This window comes from Budorcas taxicolor, chromosome 6 (assembly GCF_023091745.1).
Source record: "Budorcas taxicolor isolate Tak-1 chromosome 6, Takin1.1, whole genome shotgun sequence".
Classification (NCBI taxonomy): Eukaryota; Metazoa; Chordata; class Mammalia; order Artiodactyla; family Bovidae; genus Budorcas; species Budorcas taxicolor.
In genome coordinates this window covers 12,904,771-12,931,203 of record NC_068915.1, presented here as the reverse complement: position 1 = coordinate 12,931,203, position 26,433 = coordinate 12,904,771, and the positions used below count along the sequence as shown (strand labels likewise).

At 40.4% G+C, this 26,433-nt stretch overlaps 1 protein-coding gene across 1 annotated transcript in view; it reads left to right on the top strand.

The window, feature by feature from the left end:
* The window catches only part of ANK2 (ankyrin 2), a 251,070-nt gene that overhangs the window by 29,663 nt on the left and 194,974 nt on the right, over positions 1-26,433 (top strand). Inside the window, exon 2 of the mRNA XM_052641694.1 lies at positions 5,099-5,200. Coding sequence (XP_052497654.1) covers positions 5,099-5,200 — 102 coding nt within the window. The remainder of the gene's footprint in view (positions 1-5,098; positions 5,201-26,433) is intronic.

The window sequence follows — 26,433 nt, the reverse complement described above, 5'->3', positions numbered from 1 at the left end:
TTGGAGTCTTAGCCACTGAACTGCCAAGGAAGTCCCTATTAGTATGCAGGGTCTGCAGCTCAGTTAGTAAAGAATCTTCCTGTAATGCAGGAGACTCAGGTTCAATCCCTGAATCAGGAAGATCCCCTGGAGAAGGAAGTGGCAACCCACTCCAGTACTCTTGCCTGGAAAATCCCATGGACAGAGGAGCCTGGCGGGCTACAGTCCATGGGGTCACAAGAGTCGGACACGACTTAGTGACTAAACGAACACTGATGCGCTACTGTGTGCTGTGCTCAGGTTCTTTAGTGCATCCTGCCGTGCACGATGGCCAGATTCTCTGACGAGTCTCAGTTCTACGGCAGAATCTTTTGCATATTGTGCATCTGTCTGTGTTCCATCTCTCCTTCACCTGTTATGCATTGAATTATAAACACAAAGTCACAGACCGAAGATAGATGGCTGTATTCAGTAAAAGGGTAGCCATGCAGAAGACCTGGAACATGCTTATATTCTCCGTGTTAGGCTGTTATTGACCTGTAAGCATAGACGTTTTGCAAAATCTTGGAGCAAACTCAAGGACCCCTGTGAGTGAGCCCCTGGATCTTTCGGGGAAGCACTCCTTCAGGCCGAAACGCGGCTCTGTGGACGCGCATTCCTCCTTGCCTTTCATGTCCGCTCTGCTGGATGCTGAGGAAGTATTGTTTTTCTAACATTTGGATCAAAAAACGTACAGAACTGTGTCAAGAAGAATTGAAGAGGAAATTTTTCTTTCTCGGCTTGAGATGCCACACTCGGGTTGTAAAAGGGACAAGTTTTAATGACATCCATCTGTTGCAGATTAAAATAAGTGGAGCTCAGCGTTTGAATGCCTTGTTCAGAGTCAGACTTTATATAGGCATAAGCACAATTCGTTTTAGGATCCAGAGTTCTAGGGACAGACAGCAACAAAGCATAAAAAGTTAGTCTGTATGTCAGACTTTGCTCTCAAAGGAATTGCTGTTGCCTTCTTCTCTCTTTCTCGTGCTTTTTGTGCGTGAAATCTCCCGGGTCAAGCCAAGAGACAACAGTCTGTTTTGAAAGCATCCTTCTCCCACTACTAATACCTAATTTTAATTTTTAAGTTCTTACTTTTGTCATACTCAGAGGGAAACATAGCATGGTAAAAATTGCTGCGTCTCTCACCAGGAGTCCCGGAATCCTCTTTCATCTCTGTGTTGATTGAAGGTAACCAGACTAAAAGCTGTTTATCCTAAGCTCTTATGTCAAGAGCTTTAATCACAGATTGACCTCTTTGTAGTACAGGGTTTGCAAGTGTTTATCTGGAAGTAGGAGAAAAATATATACTTCTGTACCAATCTATACTTTTAACCTTCAGTAATGCCAGGATCTACATATACATTTTGAAGTTTCATTTTAAGTTTGTTCTTGAAACTCATGATCTGAAAGCATTTTATAATAACACACTTAGTTGTATTTGCAAAATGCGTTTCTAATGCATTTTCTTACTTCGGAGAAACTAAATCCTTTAATGGGGTTCTAGAAGAATACAGCTTATAGCAACATTTACTGTGACTCAACTGCTGAAGAGACCCTTGCCAGGATAGCTCACGTGTTTCCTTTCCATTGGCTCTAACCTGTCTAAAAACCGGGAAACTATTTTTTTGTTGTTGCTAGAATTCCAGGGACTGGCCTTAAATCTTTTACTTGCCTTTACTTTTTAGGAGTTTGATTCAGAAAAGAGAAAATTAGTTATTAAAACTTGTTATTATGTAACAGCAAAAGCAGTCCTCAATGTCATGCCCAGCCCCTACAGAAGGTTCTGACGGGGTCTAATAGGCACCCCTCCATGACACCTGAAGTCCCTTCAGACCAACAATAGCACCCCCCACCCCCAAGCTTCCACAGGGTGTCTCTGGGTGTTTCTTCATTCCTGCAGGGTCAGCTACACCCTCTGTCTCTACTTCATGGCTTTCTTTCTTTTTTTTTTTTTTTAACAGGGATGATAGTGAACCCTGATCATAGTTTGTGAGTTTGATCATGTTAGACATGTAGAGAAAGACAGTCAACTGGCTTTTTAATGCAGAATGTACTTTACTGTCTCTTTCCTTATTCCGAAGTGAATGTGTTTCTAAGTAGTTTGTCTCAAGCCAGCTCTTCATTTTTCTAGGTGCATAGATGGCTGATAAATTTGAGGCTAGAGCTGTCAGCCAAGAATTCTCTCTCTAGCTAAGGCGCTCTATCAAGCAAGTGCCAGGATTTACAGAGCAAATAGGTAGACCAAGGGCATACTGAGGTTATCATAAACAAACTAAACCTATAGCTGAGGTTAGATAGCTACAGTAACATCTGCTTTGATACTTTGCACAGATGAGGCAGAACAGCAGATAAGACTTGCTGCTTTGAGACTGAGAAACAGGAGTTAAACCTTGGATCTTCCACTGAAAAATTCTGTGACCTTAAAAATTTTCTAAACCTCTTTCCTCACCTATTAAATGAGCATAATAATAGTTGCTTTCTCCTGATATAATTGTAGTCACAATATAATGCATATGACTTCTTAGCTCTGTGCCTGACCCACCGTAAACATTCATGTGCTCAGTCTGACTCTTTGTGGCCCGATGGACTGTAGCCTGCCAGACTCCTCTGTCCATGGAATTTTCCAGGCAAGAATACTGGAGGGGGAAGCCACTTCTTACTCCAGGGGATCTTCCAGACCCAAGGATTGAACCTGTGTCCTGCGTCTCCTGCATTGGCAAGTTGATTCTTTACCACCAGCGCCACCGGGAAAGTGCTTGACATTCATAAATGTTACTTATAATTATGAAGCCTTGTGTACTGGATGGAAGTACTTTCTAGGCATCATCTTTAATATAGTATGGAGTATATGTGCGTACTAAGTCACTTCAGTCATGTTGGACTCTTGTAGCCCGCCAGGCTCCTCTGTCCATGGGGATCCTCCAGTCAAGAATACTGGAGTGGGTTGCCATGCCCTCTTCCAGGGGATCTTCCCAACCCAGGGGTCGAACCTGCATCTTTGGGTGAATTCTTTACCACTAGTACTACCTGGGAAGACCAAGAATATATATATAGCATGTGGATTTGTTTTTAAAAACCTAGATATTGGAAATAATGCTGTCATACTTTTTGTGACCTAATGTTATTTAATTGCTGTTTTGTAATAACTAATGTTTCTTGTGGGATATTGACGGAGCATAATGGAAAGTATTATCATGTTTCACTTCTAAGTGCTAGGGCAAGAAACTTGAAGGAGGAAAATCTTCCTGGAATTTAGAATTTGCTACAAATCACAAATACGTCCATAGCATAGGCATTTCAAAATGAGTTACCATTCAGTCCCTGCAACGTTGCAGATATGCCGGGGGCACCCTGCCATGAGCATAGCTTTCAGGAAGGGTGAAGCGTGAGGCATCCCAGCAGAGCGGGGAGGAGGAAGGCAGCACTATGTTAGTCACACCGGGATATGTTTCTGAAGGCTCCGAGCATGCAGTCCAGATGTACAGATTTTAGTCGTACCTTTTGACTCCTCATAAATTATCTATCAAATTCGTAAATATATATGGCATTGTGGTATTTGGCTTAAATGTGAGGTAATTTTGTCTTAGGGTGTTCAGTCTTTCCCAGTGCAAATCATTCTAACAGTCTGCAAGTAATTCCGTATTTGAGACTCCCAGAGGAAACACTTCCATTTCTATGTGTGTACTTCATCACCAGTCATAATAAACATGTCCAAGAATATGCCAAAGGCCCTTGCCGAGTCCTTTCAAGAGAGAAGGAGGCAGCAGTGTAGCCTACTGGGGAGAATGGTGGATTAAGAGCCATCCCACCTGCATCTCCCTTTCTAGTAGGTCCCTTTTCGTAGGGATCTATTCTTGTAGGTAGGTTGCTGTTTTCTCTTTGCATGTGTGTGTGTGCTAAGTGGCTTCAGTCGCGTCTGACTCTTTGCGACCCTATGGACCATAACGTGCCAGTCTCCTCTGTCTATGGAGATTCTCCAGACATGAATACTGGGCTGGGTTGCCATGCCCTCCTCCAGGGGATCTTCCTGATCCAGGGATTGAACCCACATCTCTTATGTTTCCTGCATTGGCAGGCGGGTTCTTTACCACTAGCGCCACCTGGGAAGCCCATTTCCTCTTTAGTCAGATGTTATACCACAAGATCTATAGAGTGAGGCCAGTATCTTGGAACCTAATGAAGTTTTGTATCATCATCCTTGTGTTAAGGTTTGAAAATCAGACTTTGTCAGCAAGTCAGAGAGGCAAGGTGCCTGTGGCTACGTCTCTGAAATAGCCTCCTTTGGACATATTTTTTGGTGGGGGTGGGGAGATTCAGTTGATTTTCCCAGGATCAGGTTTTGAGAGGAATGGACTCAAGATGAGGACTTAGAAGGCAGTTTCCACTCGGACTGATCATCTTTACCAAGAGATTTGAATCTGGTATTATGTCAGCTGGCTTAAATTTAATCTGTTCTTCCAGAATCACTACGATCACAAAATTTGCATTGGCCCAGTCCGCACCTGCCAGCTAGCACTATCTGCTTTCCTCAAAGCATCCTTGCAACTTTCTGTTTTTCCCCTATCATAAGGACAGATGACTTCCAGGTGACCCGTAGTCGGTATTCTCCCTCAGATGCATCTGAAAACCAGTCAAGGAAGAAAGAAGAAACCCAGAACCTTTCATTTCTTTGTAGTTTTTTATTCCTTTTTGGCTTCATACTAGGCTCAGTATAAAGTCACTAGCTTCCTGAAGCTAAAATGAATGGGTAAAAGTGGATTTGGGGGTAGTATAAATTCATCTTCAAATTAGCCAAAGATTTGGAATAAAGCAGTAAAATTATTTTTATTTTAATGATTCTTTTACACTCTTTAATAGAGCAGAATGTATTCCCATTGACATTAATGTCCTTAGCTCTCTAGAAATGTTGTGAGGTTGCTCACTTGTCCTGTTAATTATTCTTAAGTGTTTTAAACTCAGGTTTGAATTATTTTGCAGCCAAAGCTTTTCTGATCTGTGGTGCAAACATTCATGTGTCTTTGTTTTTGTTATGTTCTCACTTTATCAGTAACTCACTGAAGCTCTTTTCTGTTTCTCACAGTCTGACAGCAATGCAAGCTTCCTCCGTGCCGCCAGAGCAGGCAACTTAGACAAAGTCGTGGAATATCTGAAGGGGGGCATAGACATCAATACCTGCAACCAGGTAAGCGCCCTGCAGCTGCCTGTGAATTATACGCCGAAGACACTCCTGTTACCTATAGATACACTCAAAAAACCCAGCAGGGGTTTTCTCTCTTGTTAAATTTACTGAAAGAGCACCAGTCCAGAATTACGAAAGTTCATTTTTGCCTCCTTACCAACTTTTAAAGCCTCAGACATTTGTATCTAGAGCTAATAATACCAGCAAAGTAGATAGATCAAAAATGATTGAACATCAGGTTTGCCTATGAAATGATCTGGGCTGCCCTTAGCTGAAATACTGCTCATTTATTATCAACTAGTTATCCGGATGCTGGCTTCTATTCTTGTCTGCTGTAAGCCTTTTATTCAGGGGGTAACTGATTATTACAACTTGCGAGAGAGAAATAAAAGAATAAAATCAAAATTATGCACCTACTTACCCCTTCCCACCCTGCCATTACTTTTAAAGTATGGATTTGAGTGAGAAGAGTTTGAAACTGTTGGCTTAAATGAGGTGTTTGGATTATTCATTTATCACATCCATTTGCTAAGGACTTTAGATGGTATTATACATTCTGGATATTATTTGATCCCAGGGATGTTGAGATTTTTGTGTTTTCTGTAAGATTTTAATACCATGAATAAAAGTGTCTCATGAACGCCAGTATTCACTATAGTGTGCTAAATGTTGCTGATGTGTATGTGTGCATGACAGAGCTAACTGGGAAATGAATAATCCTGCCTAATTATAAGCTAGCAGGAGATAAATTTCATTGTCTAGTTCTAAATCATCTATAGAATGTCGTGATATATACTGATATATATATCCTGATGTGTATTTAGCCCAGTTATGTTCATTCTGTAGTCCCTTGAAATTAGTGAATCTTTCAAATACAACTTCTCAAAAACTGAATCCGCTGTCTTGTCATACTCAGACTTGCTCTCCTCCCAAATTCCTAACTGCTGATTTTCTTTTTGTTGTTCAGTCGCGAAGTCGTGTCTGACTCTTTGTGACCCCATGAGTTGCAGAGTGCTAGGCTTCTCTGTCCGTCACTATCTCCCTGAGTTTACTTAAACTCATGTCCATTGAGTCGGTGATGCCATCTCATCCTCTGTCACCCTCTTCTCCTTCTGCCTTCAGTCATTCCCAGCATCAGGGTCTTTTCAAGTGAATTGCTCTTCCCATGAGGTGGCCGAAGTATTAGAGCTTCAGCTTCAGCATTAGTCCTTTCAATGAATATGCAAGGTTGATTTCCTTTAGGATTGACTGATTTGATCTCCTTGTTGTCCAAGAGACTCTCAAGAGTCTTCTCCAGCACTACATTTCAGAAGTATCAATTCTTTGACATTCAGCCTTCTTTATGGTCCAACTCTCGCAAGCACACAAGACTACTGGAAAAACCATAGCTTTGACTATATGGACCTTTGTCAGCAAAGTGTTGTCTCTGCGTTTTAATACACTAAGTTTGTCATAGCTATCCTTCCAAGGAACATCTTTTAATTTCGTGCTGCAGTCACCGTCTGCATTGATTTTGGAGCCCAAGAAAAAGAAATCTGACACTGTTCCCATATTTTCCTCATCTATTTGCTATGAAGTGGTTGGACTGAATGCCATGATCTTTGTGTTTTGAATGTTGAGTTTTAAGCCAGCTTTTTCACTCTCCTCTTTCACCTTCATCAAGAGACTCTTTAGTTCCTCTTCACTTTCTGACATTAAAGTGGTATCATCTGCATATCTGAGGTTGTTGATATTTCTCCCGGAAATCTTGATTCCAGCTTGTGCTTCATCCAACCCAGCATTTTGCGTGATGTACTCTGCATATAATAAGTTAAATAAGAAGGGTGATAATATACAGCCTTGACATACTCCTTTCCCAGTTTTGAACCAGTCTGTTGTTCCATGTTTGGTTCTAACTGTTGCTTCTTGTCCTGCATACAGGTTTCTCAGGAGGCAGGTAAGGTGGTCTGATATTCCCGTTTCTTTAAGAATATCCCACAGTTTGTTGTGATCCACACAGTGAAAGGTTTTGGCATAGTCAATGTCCTTACTAATACTTAGTTCCAACAGGTTTCTACCCTTGTCTTCTCCCCTACTTCAGTCCAGCACGCCTTTCCTGGTTCATTTTCCACATCCACAAATTTGCATTAACCCACAGTATGGTCACTTACCATAGTTGCCGTAAGCCCCTGCTTAATTAGGTTCTCTCTTCATCTCGTCACTCTGGTCAATCTCTATGCTGTCTTGAGTCATCTTTCTAAAATAAAAATATTTTTATGGTACTCCTCCACCCCCAAACTTTCTATGGCTTCCAATGCTTAGATCAATGTGGTTGTCATATAAAAATTACCTGCAGACTTTTGCAAAAGGTGCAGGAATTTCCTTGCTCCTCCCAAGACTTTCCACCATAGGAAGTATTGTCACCAATGGCAATATTTCTTGTCCTTTAGGGAAGTATATCTCTTGGCATAAAAAATATTGAGTGCTGCTTGCTTGTAGGAATCAATCTGCTATAACCCTGAGCATCCCTATGTATTCCTTTGGGTGTGACAAGAATGAAAGACACTGAATGCTGTTTATCTGGGGCATATCTCAGGGTAGTGTTTGCAGTGAGCAACCTTAAGGGATTAGGTAGCTCATTCCTTCAGAGAAAATGTAGGCTTATTCATTTTTAGTTTAAAAGCTGTGAATCCCTGAAGGTTAATTCTTCTTTAACACAACCCACGGTATGCACAGGTATCCATGTTCCTCTGTGTAACTTCCTTGGGATTGGGAGGGGACATAGGGAACTGATGTAGGCAACATGTTGACAGCCAGCCGATTCTTTGCTGTGAACTATGAAGTCCATTGAGCTTCCCTCGTGTCTCAATAGTAAAGAATCCACCTGCAATGCATGAGCCTCAGGAGATGCAGGTTCAATTCCTGAGTCGGGAAGACCCCCTCAGTAGGATATGGCAACCTACTCCAGGATTCTTGCCTGGGAAATCCTATGGATAGAGGAGCCTGGTAGGCTACAGTCCGTAGGTCGCAAACAGTTGGACACAACTGATGCAACTTAGCATGCATGCATGAAGTCCATTGTCTCTCATCTAGGAGACTCGGGTCTTCTTCTAGCATTAGGAAGCCGTAGCAGTTTAACAGTTTCGCTTATAGGTAAGATAAAATAGCAGACCTTACATAGTTTTTGGCACTGACATATGGAATCAAGCCAAATGCCTTTATCCTAGTATATAAGACCTTCACATTTTATACTTCCATTTCTTATTTGTCTTATATTTCGTTATGAATTCTTTTATTTGATATGTTTCTAGTAGTTTTTGAACAAATAATTTGGGGTTTTCATATATTAAAAGAGAAAGAACATCCAAATTCTTATTCTTGTTGTTGTTCAGTCTCCAAGTCATGTCCAACTCTGTGACCCCACGGACTACTGCTGTCCTTTACCATCTCCTGGAGTTTGCTCAATTTCATGTGCATTGAGTCGGTGATGCTATTTACCAATCTCATCTTCTACTGCCCCCTTCTCCTTTTTCCTTCAATCTTTCCCACCATTAGGGTCTTTTCCAATGAGACAGCTCTTCATATCAGGTGACCAAAGTATTGGAGCTTCAGCTTCAGCATCAGTCCTTCCAATGAATACTCAAGGTTGATTTCCTTTAGGATTGACTTGTTTGATCTCCTTGTAGCTTAAGAGATTCTCAAGAGTCTTCTCTAGCACCACAATTCAAAAGCATCAATTCTCTGGCACTCAGCCTTCTGTATGGTCCAACTCTCATATCCAAACATGACTATTGGAAAAATAAAGCTTTAACTATATGAAATTCCTATATAGATGTATGAACTTCCTCCAAATTCCTATATAGACATATGAACTTCTTCCAAAACTGCCTGTGAGAATGAATATAAATTGTTTAAATATTTTAACATGCTTTTTTAGAGTTTTTTCAAGTACATTAAATACATTTTCCCAATTTTAATACCAATTCATTAACATTCTATATTTGTAATATGCTAGAAAAAAGGCATGAAACTGTCTGAGGTATTAGTTTATTTAGATAAAATCTTCATAAGTGATGCCAGAAGAGAAACTCAAGGAAAACGACATTAACTTCAGTCAAACCAAGTCCACTTTACCCTAAAATATAAGAAATATCTTAATCATATAAAAGATCTTTGGATTTTTTTAAAAGAAAAACTCTCAGCAGTAGATGCTGACTTCTTATCTGCTTTATAGAGTTATGAACCTAACTTCTTGAGTTACCTAGAAAAGTTTTTAGTAGCTTAACATATTTTTTTGTGGTCCAGTGTCCACTAACACATTACTATAAAAGGGAAGAACATTTGTTTTTGTGAGAAGGCAACAAAATGTCATGAAATCACACAGAATTTAGAGCCCAGAGGCTCAAGTTTAAGTTCTGTCTCCACTTTCATCAAGTCATTTCAAGTTAGAAAGTGACATCTTTCTAATCTCTAGGACAAGAAAATAATAATATGTTCAATTTTACACACTGAGCAGCAATGTGAATTAAATATGAAATACGAAAGGACTTTCTAAGGTGTACATATTCTAACTGCTATTACTGTGTATAATCTACTGAGAACCAGTAAAATTGAAGTAGACCTCCTTGCAAAGTATGACGTTAATTCGCCTCAATCACCAGAATTTAACCAGGTAATAAAGTAATGCAGAGTTGCAAAGAATAGCAAGGAGAGATAAGAAAGCCTTCCTCAGTGAGCAGTGCAAAGAAACAGAGGAAAATATCAGAATGGGAAAGACTAGAGATCTCTTCAAGAAAATTAGAGATACCAAGAGAACATTTCATGCAAAGATGGGCTCGATAAAGGACAGAAATGGTATGCACCTAACAGAAGCAGAAGATATTAAGAAGAGGTGGCAAGAATACACAGAAGAACTGTACAGAAAAGATCTTCACGACCCAGATAATCACGATGGTGTGATCACTCACCTGAGCCAGACATCCTGGAATATGAAGTCAAGTGGGCCAGAGAAAGCATCACTACAAACAAAGCTAGTGGAGGTGATGGAATTCCAGTTGAGCTATTTCAAATCCTGAAAGATGATGCTGTGAAAGTGCTGCACTCAATATGCCAGCAAATTTGGAAAACTCAGCAGTGGCCACAGGACTGGAAAAGGTTAGTTTTCATTCCAATTCCAAAGAAAGGCAATGCCAAAGAATGTTCAAACCACCGCACAATTGCACTCATCTCACACACTAGTAAAGTAATGCTCAAAATTCTCCAAGCCAGACTTCAGCAATACATGAACCGTGAACTTCCTGATGTTTAAGCTGGTTTTAGAAAAGGCAGAGGAACCAGAAATCAAATTGCCAACATCTACTGGATCATCAAAGAAGCAAGAGAGTTCCAGAAAAACATCTATTTCTGCTTTATTGATTATGCTAAAGCCTTTGACTGTGTGGATCACAATAAACTGTGGAAAATTCTGAAAGAGATGGGAATCCCAGACCACCTGACCTGCCTCTTGAGAAATCTGTATGCAGGTCAGGAAGCAACAGTTAGAAGTGGACATGGAACAACAGACTGGTTCCAAATAGGAAAAGGAGTATGTTAAGGCTGTATATTGTCACCCTGCTTATTTAACTTATATGCAGAGTACATCATGAGAAAAGCTGGACTGGAAGAAACACAAGCTGGAATGAAGATTGCCGGGAGAAATATCAATAACCTCAGATACGCAGATGACACCACCCTTACAGCAGAAAGTGAAGAGGACCTAAAAAGCCTCTTGATGAAAGTGAAAGAGGAGAGTGAAAAAGTTGGCTTAAAGCTCAACATTCAGAAAACGAAGATCATGGCATCCGGTCCTATCACTTCATGGGAAATAGATGGGGAAACAGTGGAAACAGTGTCAGACTTTATTTTTGGGGGCTCCAAAATCACTGCAGATGGTGATTGCAGCCATGAAATTAAAAGACGCTTACTCCTTGGAAGAAAAGTTATGACCAACCTAGACAGCATATTCTAAAGCAGAGCCATTAGTTTGTCAACAAAGGTCCGTCTAGTCAAGGCCATGGTTTTTCCTGTGGTCATGTATGGATGTGAGAGTTGGACTGTGAAGAAAGCTGAGCGCCGAAGAATTGATGCTTTTGAACTGTGGTGTTGGAGAAGACTCTTGAGAGTCCCTTGGACTGCAAGGAGATCCAACCAGTCCATCCTAAAGGAGATCAGTCCTGGGTGTTCATTGGAAGGACTGATGTTGAAGCTGAAACTCCAGTACTTTGGCCACCTCATGCGAAGAATGACTCAGTGGAAAAGACCTGATTCTGGGAGGGATTGAGGGCAGGAGGAGAAGGGGACAACAGAGCATGAGATGGCTGGATGGCATCACCGAGTCGATGGACATGAGTTTGAGTGAACTCCAGGAGTTGGTGATGGACAGGGAGGCCTGGCGTGCTGCGATTCATGGGGTCGCAAAGAGTCGGACACGACTGAGCGCGACTGAACTGAACTGAAAGTAAATATTGTTGTCTGGTGTTCACTCTGTTTTATTTTTATTATTTTTATTTTTTATTTTTTATTTCTGAAACAGTATTTATTTCTGAAAGGGTATTTTTTTTAATAGTTTTTAATTTTTTTAATTTAAAAATCTTTAATTTTTACATGTGTTCCCAAACATGAACCCCCCTCCCACCTCCCTCCCCATAACATCTCTGTGGGTCATCCCCATGCACCAGCCCCAAGCATGCTGTATCCTGCGTCAGACATAGACTGGCTCTGTTTTAATACCATTCAGGAATGTACCTCAAGTAGAGGTTAGGCAAATGAAGTGACAAATGCTAATTAATTAGTTACTACATATCAGGCTTTGTGTTGATGGCCTGATACTTCATCAATCAGCAGAGACAAATGTAAGGGAGACACTCCCCTGAGTACAAATACAGGAAGAGTCCATAAGTAGTTCAGTGATGTCCTCAGAGTCACAGAGGTCTGTTCTGTTTCAACTTGTAATCTTCCTGAGATGTTTGAATCTGCCCTTCAAAATTTGCCGTGGTGCTGCCCTTTATTCTAAAGCTCAAATCTTATTTTTAATGTAATGTTGCTGGTATAAAAAGGACCTTATTCATCCACAGATTAGCATAATATGCAATTAAGGGAACTTAAGTCAAAGAGCACCACCACCAGGATTACTACTTAAACTCAAATAAAATATAGAACAGAAATAATTCCCAAACATCCAGGAGAGCAAAAGAGGCAACTCTTTAGCCAAAGTATTGCTATTTCTAAATACATAAAATTTCAAAGCTAATATTGCATATCTTGCTCATAAGCCTGAGCTTCTGGGGAGCATTATGACATGTAACATAGAAACCAGGACTTTCTGTACCATGTTGTATTTCTCAATGAAAGGCAATCTGGGCTGTACCAGCTTCCCAAAAATACCATGTGTGTTGGCGTGCTAAGATTCCTTAAACTAAAATATGGATGAAAGTTCTTTTCTTTATAAAATTGGTGTCATAACTACCATGAAAATTTTCAAATTTAATTGAAAAATGCCATTTGGCTTCTACTTGCATTTGAAGGATATGAGGAAAATTCAAAATATGGCATAAGATAGATTTCTTTAAAAAAACTGAATTTTCATTTTTCTTTTTTCATAGCAATCACAATTTTTTTAACTTTCATTTTTGTTAAAAGATTAAGCTGGTAATGTATTTTCTATCTCTTGTACTTTCAGAAAAAGAGAATAAATCTTAGCTTTTGTTCCCTATTTTTGAAACTCATGTGTACTTATTTTATATTTACTTAGTAATTATTCATAAGATAATATTATAAATAAAGTTAACATCTAGATATTAAAAATTGCCTCTATGATCTTTTCATAAGATTTTATAGCCAGTCTGTGGCTCAGACGGTAAAGAATCCGCCTGTAACGCAAGAGACCTGTGTTTGATCCCTGGGTTGGGAAGATCCCTTGGAGGAGCGCATGGCAATCCAGTCCAATATTCTTGCCTGGAGAATCCCCATGGACAGAGGTGTCTGGCAGGCTCCCAGTCTATGGGGTCACAAAGAGTCAGACCCAACTGAGCAACTAAGCACAGCATATACATCAATAAAAGCCTCTAAGGTTCAGATACTTTCACCATGTACAAAACTTATTGGTTCCACTGCAGTGACTTCAGAATGAAGGATATCACATTCATTTATTGGACATAATTCTAATTATTACCTTAAAGGTTAACAGTTCTTAAAGTGTTCTGATTTTTGGTCTTGACATTTTTACCACTGAAGTGATAAAGTGCAAAATATCAGTTACAGCCTATGTTTCATTTCTCAAAAGCAGAGGGCAATGTCGGTGCACCCACCAATGACTTTATCATAAGCTCACATAGTTATGACTCAGACCACACAGCCTTTTTGGAAGCCACATTAAAAATGTGGGTGCTCAAATCCAAATTCTCATTTTAGCCACCTCTCAGCTACCTGACCCTGGGCAGTCAACTTCTCCTAGACCTGTTTTCTCAAAATAGTGATCATAACAACACTGAAGTCATAGGGCTTTTATGATAATTAAATATGATGTTTGCAAAATGCTTAACAGAGCAAGTATTCTAAAATTATTAGCAAATTATAATCCTTGTACCAGTGTAATATTTTTATATTGATTCTCAACCTGAGCTTTAGTGAAAGTAATGCTGGTTCTCACAGGCGGAACATAAAAGGTATTATCATAGCCTGTGTCATCAAGTAGGAAAATCCCATTTAGTAGCAATTTGGTAACAGTTACTGTTTATATGGGTTATTTTAAACTAAAATCTTTTTTGGAACAAGAATCTTTTTTATGAATGTCATTTGGCTCCATCTGGTCAGAACTTCTTTTTAAAAATGCCAAAAACAATTGTTAGCCTGGGACTTTATCAAGATAAAAAGAGAAATGAATAGCTGAGAACTGAATTCATAAAATTAATGGAATATGAAATGAACTACACACAGTTTTCTAACAAGTGAAATGAGGTACAAATATTTGTACAAATAATCTAGGTGTATATCTATGAGTTCATTGTGACACCTCTTTTAGAGGAAGCAAAAGGTAGTGCCTTTTTCTGATTCAGGTTAGGTACACTTTTGTTATTGGATTCTGCATCAGTCTCTGATTTTCTTCAATACATTAACACTAATTCTTGCTTTATACTGAGTAGTGTTGACTCAAATTGGATTTGAATGATGTCTGCCAAATAATTTGAGCACTTAGAATTTTCAGTTTCAGAGTTAAGTCATTCAATGTAAAGAAATTCCAATAGAAACTTTTCCTCAGCTACTTCTCCATAGCTCTAAAAAGCTTTGTTTCCATGTGTAACCACCCAGATTTACAAAATGTTTGAAATGTAACTCTCCTTTCACTTTAAAGCAGCTTTCCCTGGTTGGCTCAGATGACAAAGCATCTGCCTGCAATGCAGGAGGCCCGAGTGCGATCTCTGGGTTGGGAAGATCCCCAGGAGAAGGGGAGCTCCAGTATTCCTGCCTGGAGAATCCCCATGGACAGAGGAGTCTGGTGGGCTACAGTCCATGGGGTAGCATAGCGTCAGAGAAGACTGAGCAACTAACACTTTCACACTTTTCATGTAAAAACTCCCAAGGGTAGCTTCCTGCAGATTATTCCCGTCACTGTCTTCTTAAAAGTACTTTGCTAAGTGATTTAGACTGAACAGAACACTTTATATTCTAAGAATATTCTTCAGTGCTTGCTTTCTATAACTTAAAAGATGTTGATTTTTAAACATAACAACCAGGCAGCTGCTCATTCCTCCCTAGGTCATCTCAGATTTTACCCTCATGGCAGCCTTTCTGCCAGCCTGAATGCAAGCTTACCGTCTGTGGATCTGTTTATTCAAGCACATATTATATGTTTACTGTGTGGCAGGCAGAGTTCTAGGTGCCATGAAGGGAGGGGCAGAACCCTGCCCTCATGGAGCTTGCAGTCTGCCTGAGAGGAGAGAGATGGTCACCAAGGGAAAAAGTAAAGTATGTGGGAAGAGAGATGGCAATAGATGACAAGGAGAAAAATACAGCCAGGACGAAGAAAGGGAGGGGGATGGGGAGCAGCATGTTACTGAAGGCGGGATGGTTAGAAGACCTGGAAGAGTTGAACAAGGAAACTCGGCTTGTTTGGAGGGAGTACATTTTATTTTATTTTTTACTTTTTCTTGGAGTGTAGTTGCTCTACAATGTTGTTAGCTTCTGCTGTACAGAAAAGTGAACCAGCTATAAATACATATATCCCCTCTTTGGGGGGTTTGCTTCCCATTTAGGTCACCACAGAGCCCAGAGTAGAGTCCCCCGAGCTCTGCAGTAGCTTCTCGTTAGTTATCTCCTTTATCCATAGTATCAGTAGTGCATATATGTCAGTCCCAGGGAGTGCTTTTTAATAGAAGCCTTAGCAGAGAGAAAGCCCCAAGTGAGGAGCGTGCCTGGCGTGTTTGAGGCCAGTGTAGCTGGATTAGCATGAGGGAGGGGAAGAGAAGGTCAGGGGAGAGCCCAAGGCAGCACCAAAGAGCATATAGGCTATTTCAGGAACTTTGGCTTTAATTTGAGGGAAGAGGATTGATTAGGGGTAATAGCAAAGACGGGGCATAAACTGACTTTATGTTGAAAAGTAGCCCTTAAATTGAAAGGGAGCAAGGGCAGAAGGAGGAAATGCTTTGGAATACTTTATGAAGAGGGAATGTTATTCTTTACACAGAAGCATGCATTCAGTTCAGTTCAGTTCAGTCACTCAGTCGCGTCCGACTCTTTGCGATCCCATGAATCGCAGCACACCAGGCCTCCCTGTCCATCACCAACTCCTGGAGTTCACTCAGACTCACGTCCATCGAGTCCATGATGCCATCCAGCCATCTCATCCTCGGTCGTCCCCTTCTCCTCCTGCCCCCAATCCCTCCCAGCATCAGGGTCTTTTCCAATGAATCAACTCTTTGCAGGAGGTGGCCAAAGTATTGGACTTTCAGCTTTAGCATCAGTCTTTCCAATGAACACTCAGGACTGATCTCCTTTAGGATGGACTGGTTGGATCTCCTTGCAGTCCAAGGGACTCTCAAGTGTCTTCTCCAATACCACAGTTCAAAAGTATCAATTCTTCAGTGCTCAGCTTTCTTCACAATCCAACTCTCACATCCATACATGACCACTGGAAAAACCATAGCCTTGACTAGACGGACCTTTGTTGGCAAAGTAATGTCTCTGCTTTTGAATATGCTATCTGGGTTGGTCATAACTTTCCTCCCAAGTACCTTTTTAATTTCATGGCTGCAATCACCATCTGCAGTGATTTTGGAGCCCCCCAAAATAAAGTCTGACACTGTTTCCACTGTTTCCCCATCTGTTTCCCATGAAGTGATGGGACCAGATGCCATGATCTTAGTTACACTTCTGTAATACCTTAGGTGAGAGATGAGGTGTTCTGTTCTAAGGCATCAGACTGGAGAGATATGAGAAGTGGTTGGAGTCTGGATATATTTTTAAGACAGAGCTGATAAATGTTGTTGATGGATTTAATGTAGTCTGGGAGCCAAAGAGAGATATTGGGGATGAATATTGGGCTGCAAGGAGACTCATGAGGGTTGAAGATTTGTTACTGGAGAGGAGAGAGAAATTGTGAAATGATCATCTAGGAGAGTGGAAGAGAGTGATGAAGGGTAACCGAATGATTGTGTGTGTCTGTGCTCAGTTGCTAAGTTGTGTGTGACTCTTTGTGACTCCACGGACTGTAGCCTGCCAGGTTCCTCTGTCCATGGAATTTTCCACTCAAGAATACTGGAGGGGTTGCCATTTCCTTCTCCAGGGGATCTTCCCAACCCAGGGATTAAACCCGAGACTCTCCCGTGTCTCCTGCACTGGCAGGTGAATTCTTTACCACTGCACCGCCTGTGAAGTGAACGGTTGCCAAGCAGCGAAGTAGAATGAGTGGAAACAACAGGAGTCGGCAATGAAGGTTGGGGTCACAAGATTAGTGAGGGTTAAAAGTTTCATTAACTGAGATGGGAAAGACTGTGATTTGAGTAGGTTTAAGGAAATAATCGTAAGTTCAGCTGTGAATATAAGTTCAGTTCATCTATTTGATATCTAAAAGTTGAGCATGTGGTTGGGCATATGAGTCTTGGGTTCAGAGGAGAGCTTTTTACCAGAGATACGTATTTTGGAGCATTCAGTGTTATAGATGTTATGTAAAGCCATGAAACTGGACCATGTCCCCAGAACAATATATGAAAATTATGTGAGAAAACTGAAGAGGTCCAAGGACTGAGCCTTGGGACACTCCAACTCTTAGAGGTCATGAAGATGAGGTGGAGCTGGGAAGGAGAATGGAGAAAAGTGCCCCGAAAAGTGGGGGAAAACCTGGAGTGTGGTGTCCAGGAAACCGAGTGAAAGGTTTATTTTCAGGTGGAGAAAAATGCTCTGTAAAACACTATTCAGATAAGCTGAAGGAGGGAACAAGAGCCTTAGTAAAGTGGTGATAGCTAATGACTTGATTAAAGCTTTCTTGGTTGTCTGGTAGGGTGAAAGCCTGACTGGGATTGATTCAGTCGAAATGGGAAGACCGGATACTACTGCAGGGACTCTATAAAGGGAAGGAGAAAACAGAGGAGGGAGCTGGAAGAGGAGGTAGAATTGAGAGAGGCTTTAAAAAAAAAAAAAAATGAGATAAAGTATAGCGTTTTTGTCTCATTAATGGAAAAAATAAGCAGGGGGGTGAAAAGTCAATGAGGCATGAGAGAGAAGGGAGAAATGCTGGATGCTGCCCTGAGATGGGTGAAAGGGGACGGGGCCTGGTATACACAAGGGGAGTTGGCCTTTGCTAAGAACAGGGCTAGTTCAGGAAAAGGGAAGGGTTTACGGATAAAAGAGCAAGAAGCACTTCAGAGGAGGTGCTGGGAGCTGGATGTGGAATGGAAGTTCTTTTCATTGCTTCTGTTTTTTTTAGTGAAATCTGAATGAAGGTCATCAGCAGAGAGGAGAGATGGGAGAGAGGTGGTATTGGAGATGGAGGAGAGAGAAGATGTGAAATGATCACCTAGGGGAATGGGAGAAACAGTAACAGAGTATGATTGCCAGGCAGCATGATGAGCAAGCATGTATGCATGGGTTCTTCTGCAGCCGCATTCAGACATGGTGTCAGATGGAGAGGTCTGTCACCAGAAATGTGGTTCAGCTAAGCATGTATGGTATAGCTAGAGACGATCAAGCCAACTGAGGATGCCTGCAATGGAATGAATAAAATTATTTTAAAGATTATGCATGGAATTTAGGCTGAGTGAGGAAAGAAATGGAAATGGGCACAGTAAAGAGGTGAGCAGACTCTAGGTGTCAGGGACTGGAGGATTGTTGGATTTGGGTCAGGAGATTGGCAAGAGAGTAAATGGTAGTGAACAGATTCGATGCTTGAAGTTGAAATCCTGGAGGAAGATTCTGTTACTGGATATGACTGTGGAGACAGTAGATGAGGTAGAGAGAAGGAAACATTATTGATAGAGAAGTCAGGATCCTGACAGTGGTTTTGGAAAAACCACCTTCGTATTTGTTGGAAAAAGTGGCAATAAACTAGAAGCAAAATCTTCAAGAGATGAGGATGGAATCTGAAAGATACAGGCTGATGGCATCTGGAGATTTATGTAAAAGGAGAAGGAAAAATAGTTTTGAAGAGCAGTGAGGAGCAAGAAGCATCAACACAGCTCCACCAAGTCCAGTGGTTAACTGGGGCATGGGGGATAAATACAATATTATCACTTGAGTGGACTTCGGGGAAGCAGTGGTTTTGAGTTTGTTAGAACAGAAAGGTTAAAAGGAATGTTCAGAGAAGAGATTTAAGGCACAGAGACACTGCTAATAACCACATGCATGTGTTCTAGAAGACCTTATGTAAGAGTTTCAGAATATGGGAGGTGATCAGAGATGATCAGAAAAAGGGACGCGTATGGGGGTTGCATTTGGAGGGATGAGGATTGACCTGGTGACTGGCATACACAAAGATACAGGGTATGGTAAGTTCTGTTAAATTTAGTTTATATAGTCCCAACCAGATAGTGATGGTGAGATAGTGAAAGTTGCCTGGAAAAAGATGAGGCAGTGAGAAGTCTAACCAGGAGCCCACAGAGCTCTGGAGTCCTGCCTTGATTTTGGCTTTGGAGGGTCAAGAGAGGGAAGATCTTTATCCAAACATGTATTCAATAGAGCTCTTCACAGCAACCAAACACAGGTGGTGTGTGAAGTGAGATGTATTTAGATGCCATTCTTGTTTAGTCATTTTTCTGCTTGGTTTCTTTCCTTGTGCCATTAAAAATCAGCCAGCTCTTCTACAGTAGCTGAGGTTTTGACCACTCCTGGTCTAACAGTCTCTTTCTTTGCTAATCACTAATTCCGGTCTTTTCCTACTCATCTATAGACGTTTCCCAGGCCTTTACCATGCCTGTCTACCCTCGTAATTTTCTCTTTCTCCTGTGTGTGAGTGTGTTTTGATGATTGTAAAGGAGCAACCCCCAATCCTAGGATCTCTAGTCTTCAAAGTCTTCTCTTATGGATAAGGAGTAGGAAAGAAAAGGAAACCCTGTTTTCAGTTGGCAACTTCTTCAGATTCTTAGAAATGAGGAAAACAGACATGTAGACGAGAATTCAGCAGCTCCATGTGGTTGTCCATTGAAATGGACATGATCGGGAGCTACCTGTCTGTTGATGAGCCTGTGTATGTACAGGTGTATAACTTGATGTAAGTGATTGATTTTAGTACCATACTGTTTTTTCTTCGTTCTCTTCCCTCAGAAATGAAAGGTCTTCAGGGTAGGATAAAAGAGTCTAAAATGCAGATGGACAAGGGCTCATAAGGGCGCACCTTGGAAAAGGTAATGCCTGGCTCTTCCCTTCCACTGACGCCCTTCACTGCCACCACCACCACCAAAAAGAGTTACCAACAATACAAAGAAGACAAGGTAGAGAGTGCCGTGAGGACAATCTGATATCAAACCCTGCACCTGATCATGTACACAAACCCATTGCTGGGGTGAGAGAAGGATGCTACTGCTCTTGGGAAAGAGGTTTATTGGAGAACCTGTGATGTGATATTTCCCTTAAGGAATGCAGGAAGACAGCAAAGGTGGCCATGGGAGGCAGGGGAGAGAGGTAGGGATGGAAGGAAGCAATTTATCAGGGAGATGAGAATATATTTTCTCATCCAAAGCAACCAAAGAGAAGTTGCTTAAGAGATTTGCTGTTCAAGTTCTCTTGAAATTATTAATTTGAAAAACAAACTAGCTATGATCTCTATAGCCTTTTTTAATGACTCCTTTTAGTGGGATTTTTATGTCTCTAATGAAGGCACTATATCTTTATTAACCATTTGTATCCAGAGCTCACAATTTAGCAAAACACAGAAAGAAATGAATGCACAACCCACAAACGGAAAACTTGGAACATTAACAGCATAGAAAGATTAAGGGGTTTAAAAAAGAGAAGTCCGTGAAGTATAGCAATCGAAATATGGTTACTGACTTATATGAACCAGCTCACAAAGAATGATTTATAAGCTAAAATTTAAGCTTCAGTGTTGTTTAGTGAAAAGGGCACTTTGCTGGAAGGACTGGCACACAATAGGTTTCCAATTAATATTCACTAAAGAATAACTGGATAAATATGGATATTGAGCCATTCTCCTAAGTCATTCTGAATCTCATATTACCCAGTCATGAAATGGGAAATAATACCTGTGGTATTAAATAATACTTTATTGCATGCCGGGTACATGCTCGTCACTGTCTATGTACTTTATATATGTAATAACCTTCACAGTGTAGTTCTCTTCCTCAAAGCAAGACTACTTTAGGCTCAAATGATATCAGAGAAAACCCACTGTGTTGCACACACTTATTCAGGGGACAAATTATGGCTGTGTTAGTTGCAGTTGGATAGAAGTTAACAAAAATGTTGGGCTGGGCACAGTTACTGATTTCACTCAAGCTAGAGTAGCTGGATGGAGAAGGCAATGGCAACCCACTCCAGTACTCTTGCCTGGAAAATCCTATGGACGGAGAAGCCTGATGGGCTGCAGTCCATGGGGTTACGAAGAGTCAGACATGACTGAGTGACTTCATTTTGACTTTTCACTTTCACGCATTGGAGAAGGAAATGGCAACCCACTCCAGTGTTCTTGCCTGGAGAATCCCAGGCATGGGGGAGCCTGGTGGGCTGCCGTCTCTGGGGTCGCACAGAGTTGGACACGACTGAAGCGACTTAGCAGCAGCAGCAGCAGCAGAGTAGCTGGATGGACAAATTCTGGATAAATTCTAACAAGTGTATTCCTTCCAATATGATCAATATTGTCAGTATTCATTTCAGGTAATTTATAATTCTCTGGGACATAGTAAAGCTTCTAATGCTTAGGAAGGTTCTTTTATTTTAATTGGAGGATAATTGCTTTACAACATTGTGTTGGCTCCTGCTGAACAACAGCCCCCATCAGTCATATATGCAGGGGCCTCCCTCTTGAGCTTCGTTCCCCTCTCCCATCCCACACCTCTCGGTCATCACAGAGCATCAGGCTGGGCTCCTTGTGTTACGTAGCAGCTTCCTACTACATGCTTCCTTTTACACATGATAGTGTATGATGTCTATGAGACTTTCTCAATCAGTCCCGCCTCTCTCCTTCCCCTGCTGTGTCCACAGGTCTGTTCCCTATGTCTGCATCTCCATTTCTTCCCTGTAAACAGGTTCATCTGTACTCGTTTTCTAGATTCCATATATATATATATGCATTATTATATTTGTTTTTGTCTGACTTCTATAACAGGCTCTAGGTTCATTCACCTCACAACTGACACAAATTTGTTTCTTTTTATGGCTGAGTAGTTCTTATCTTGCCTCCTCAAGCATCTGTTCTACTTTCTAAATGGAGCAACCCAAGTTTCATTAGGTTATGTTTACGAACCATCTCTCGAGGCCATATTTCTTCTACTTAGAGAAGGAGACTATTTTGAGAACCGTGAGAATATATCTGTATGCTTGAGGTTCAGAAATACTGCATTAAAAATTCATGTTCCTTTAAATGATCCTTGGGAATCAATCAAGAATATGAGAACAAGAAATTGCTAGATGGTATTTAATTAAATGTGATTATTCAGATGATCCAGCATATATGTCTATTAACTTTACGATTGGCACTTGCATGAAAATGCCAAATTAAAAAAGTTCTCAGAGAATTCAGAGATCCTTAAGAGCACATCCAAGGATTTCAGGTTGAGAGAAACCACTTTAAGTATTTATCTCAGAGTCTGATTTGCTGGTATATATGTTAATGTTAACCAACTTCAGCCTCAGAGAGTGCACTTTTCTTGATTGTATTTCCAAAGGCTAAAGGTGGATGTAATTGTCCCTGACTTGTCTGTGCACCCGTCGCATTTACTGACAAAATGCACAGTTATTGGGTGAATTAAGCTAACTCTTGTTTACCTCTGCATGGCACTTACTATTTATTAGCTCATTCATTGTAAAAACATTACTGCAGTGTCCTTCCTCTTGTTCCAGGTACTATGTTAGGTGTAGAGTTTACAAGGTTGAATAGATTTGACTGTTGTTCATGAGAAACCTTGTTTCTCATAGAAGATAAACAGGAAACACACAATACAATCAATTGTGAAAAGAAACAAATTTTGTGATAGGGCAAAGGATAAAGTGACTAAGCCAGTGAGTGTATCTGAGAAATCTGAAACTGATACCAAGTGCAAATTGCAGGAATCATTTTATGATGATGTAAAGCAGTGATGATGAGCTGCTTAGAAGACTGCTATAAGCTAACTTTTGTTGTTTGAGGGTTCCCTCCTCTCTCTTGCCGTAGTCTTGTAGAGCCCAGGAAGCCAAATTTGGCTTATTTTTAATTAAAATTGTAAAATGGGGGGAGAGATGATTAATTATTAATTCCCTAATAACATTACTAGATTTTTTTATGGGTACCTTGAAATGTAGACTTGGTACCTAGAATGATGCTTGGCATATAATGCATGTACAAAACTGTTTAAATAGTTGAATAATTGATATTCAGTTATTATTAATTATTGAATTTAAGCTTTCTCTAGTCTATATTAATATAAAACTCTGTGCCAGGTTTAACAGTAGCAGGACATGGTGCAACTGGAATGAACTGTGTGGGACCTTTTAAGGATCTGTTCTGTGTTACTTCCTTCCCTCGGAGATGCTGCCACTCTTTCCCTCTCTCACTTCAATTTTACCCTTTACCCCTGAATGCACATCCAATTCAGGCTGTCCTACTAGGGGAGTTTTTTCATTTCATTTTTTAAAAAAGAGATTGCTGGTTAATTCTGATGTAGACTCCTTCCCCTGCTTCTAATCTTGATAAATTCAATGTCAGAAGGAGAAGAGCCTTGTTTTTAAAGTTTTCTGTCAAGATGAGTTGATTGAAAAGTTAAACAAGTGATAAATATACGAGGAGAAGACTTGTATATTTATTCATCTCAAGGATACTTTCCTTAAGTTATCTGGAAATTATACTCTCATTACTTGTTATTTAAGAACCAAAGAATTTTATTACTATATACAACTTAAAAGATCAACTACACTGAACCTGCTTAACCAACTAAGTTTGGCATGCACGTGACACAACAGTCTAGAACTCTCTATAGAATTCATTTCTAATTTTGACACATTTAGACATTGTAAGTGTAGAGGCCTAGAGGAAATCATTTTTCTCCTTAACTGCTGACTTATTATCAAAGGCTGAGATATTTTTATTCTAAAAAATACCAAATAACAGTTGATGAGAAACTGAGGTCTAAAGGAAGTGAAATAAAATTATCATAAAGGGCCCATATAGTTTGCCTTTATCTTGATTGTAGGAGTGGAGTATTGTTTCTGAGCTAGAATCACCAGGTAGTTCATAACTCATAATGTTCCATTCAGGGTTAAATGAGTTTATGCAATTAAAAGGTTAGAGTCAAGCCTAACACAAGGGCATAAATTTGAATAAGTTTTAGTTATTATTTAAATGATTTGCTGCTGACTTGTAATGTTTAAATTGCTTTAAACCATGATATTAGAATAAGTAGCTCAAGTAATTTTCTGTCTGTGAGTGTCACGGTAAATCAGCTGTCTTGCTTCAGCACAAGTCAGATACTAAAATAATTTATCATTTCTTACAAAATTAAATTAACCAAAGACCATGTGAAAATGATATTTAAGTTTAGAGAGTTAAAACTCAGAAGTAAAATAGCAGTTCTTTGAATTATTGACAGGATGGCTACTAATGGACCAGGTTCCCATCTGCTTTTTGGGGGTTCATTAGAATTCTAAAAAGATAAAAATGAGGCGTCCCAGGTGGCTAAGTGATAAAGAATCCACCTGCCAATGCTGTAGACAGGGGTTCAATTCCTGGGTTGGGAAGAACTACTGAAGCAGAAAATGGCAACCCACTCCAGTATTCTTGTCTGGGAAATCCCATGGACAGAGAAGCCTGGTGGGCTGCAGTCCATCGGGCTGCAAAGAGTTAAACACGTCTGAGTGAGTGACTGAGCACACACACACTCGCACACACATAGATAGCAGTGCGTTAAACACGTGTGTGTGTGTGTGTGTGTGTGTGTGTGTGTCTAAGCACGCAGAATTCAAAATACTTTTTAAAATAATCATTTCTGTTTAAATTAATAATTTTCCCAGCCCAGGTAAACATTATGGGTTGGACCCCAAACACTCAAGACTGGTTTGCACACGCTGTGCTGTGGGCTTTAAAGATGGAGAAAGGGGCCACCAGCCAAGGAATGCAGGTGGCCTCTAGAAGCTAGAAAAGGCAAAGAAACTGTTCTACCCTAGAACCTCTGGAAGGAATACAGTGCTGCTGACACCATGATTTTAGCCCAGTGAAATTCGATTTCAACATCTGACTTCGAGAATGCCATTTGCTTGTGGTCCATTTCATGAAAGAAAAAATACTCAGTTCAGCTCATCATCCTTCAACCAAATGTCTGTGATAGAAAACAGAAGGAAAGACTTAGGAATATGTGTGAATTTATTACTATTTGCATCTAACCTACTCTTGCATGTTACTTCATAGATTCCAGACGACAGAAACATACATTATTTTATATTCTCTTCTAAGTAGCTATCTGAAGTAAGCAGAATGGAAATGTCCCCATTTTATACTAGCGAAGAAACTAAATTATATTGTCAGTAATAAGAGACAGGATTGGGTCCCTAACATGTGTCTTGTCTACTATACCACAACCCTTCTTAGAACTCAAAATGTGGATGTCATTTAACTGTGATTCTGCCAGTAGTTTCAAAAGAAAGAAATCTTGTTTGTGCCAATGTCATTTATTTTATTTACATCACAACACTCATCTAAAATGAAAATTACTTTTGAAATTTCATGAAATTTCTGAAATTTTATTTCATAAAATTCGAGTAGACATATCATAAAAACCATTTTTCTTTTAGAATGATCATTTTATCAGCTTTTTAACTTACTTGTTGGTCTGAAACAACATCTTGTTTTCCCAAGATGCTCTCATGTTTTGGGTCTTCAAGCTTTTCTTGTAATGTAGAGCAGTGTGCGTGTACACATACACACACAAACACAGGTGCACACTGCATGCACACCCAATGTAGATGTGTGCACATGTGTTCAATTCAGTTGCTCAGTCATGTCTGACTTTTTGCAACCCCATGGACTGTAGCACGCCAGGCTTCCCTGTCCATCACCAGCTCCCGGAGCTTACTTAAACTCATGGCCATCGAGTTGGTGATGCCATCCAGCCATCTCATCCTCTGTTGTCCCCTTCTCCTCCCACCTTCAATCTTTCCCAGCATCAGGGTCTTTTCAAATGAGTCAATTCTTCACACAGGTGGCCAAAGTATTAGAGTTTCAGTTTCAGCATCAGTCCTTCCAATGAATATTCAGGACTGATCTCCTTTAGGATGGACTGGTTGGATCTCCTTGCAGTCCAAGGGACTCTCAAGAGTCTTCTCCAACACCACACTTCAAAAGCATCGATTCTTCGGCGCTCAGCCTTCTTCACTGTCCAACTCTCACATCCATATATGACCACTGGAAAAACCATAGCCTTGACTAGATGGACCTTAGTGCACAAAGTAATGTCTCTGCTTTTTAATATGCTGTCTAGGTTGGTCATAACTTTCCTTCCAAGGAGTAAGCATCTTTTAATTTCATGGCTGCAGTCACCAGCTGCAGTGATTTTGGAGCCCCCGAAAATAAAGTCTGTCACTGTTTC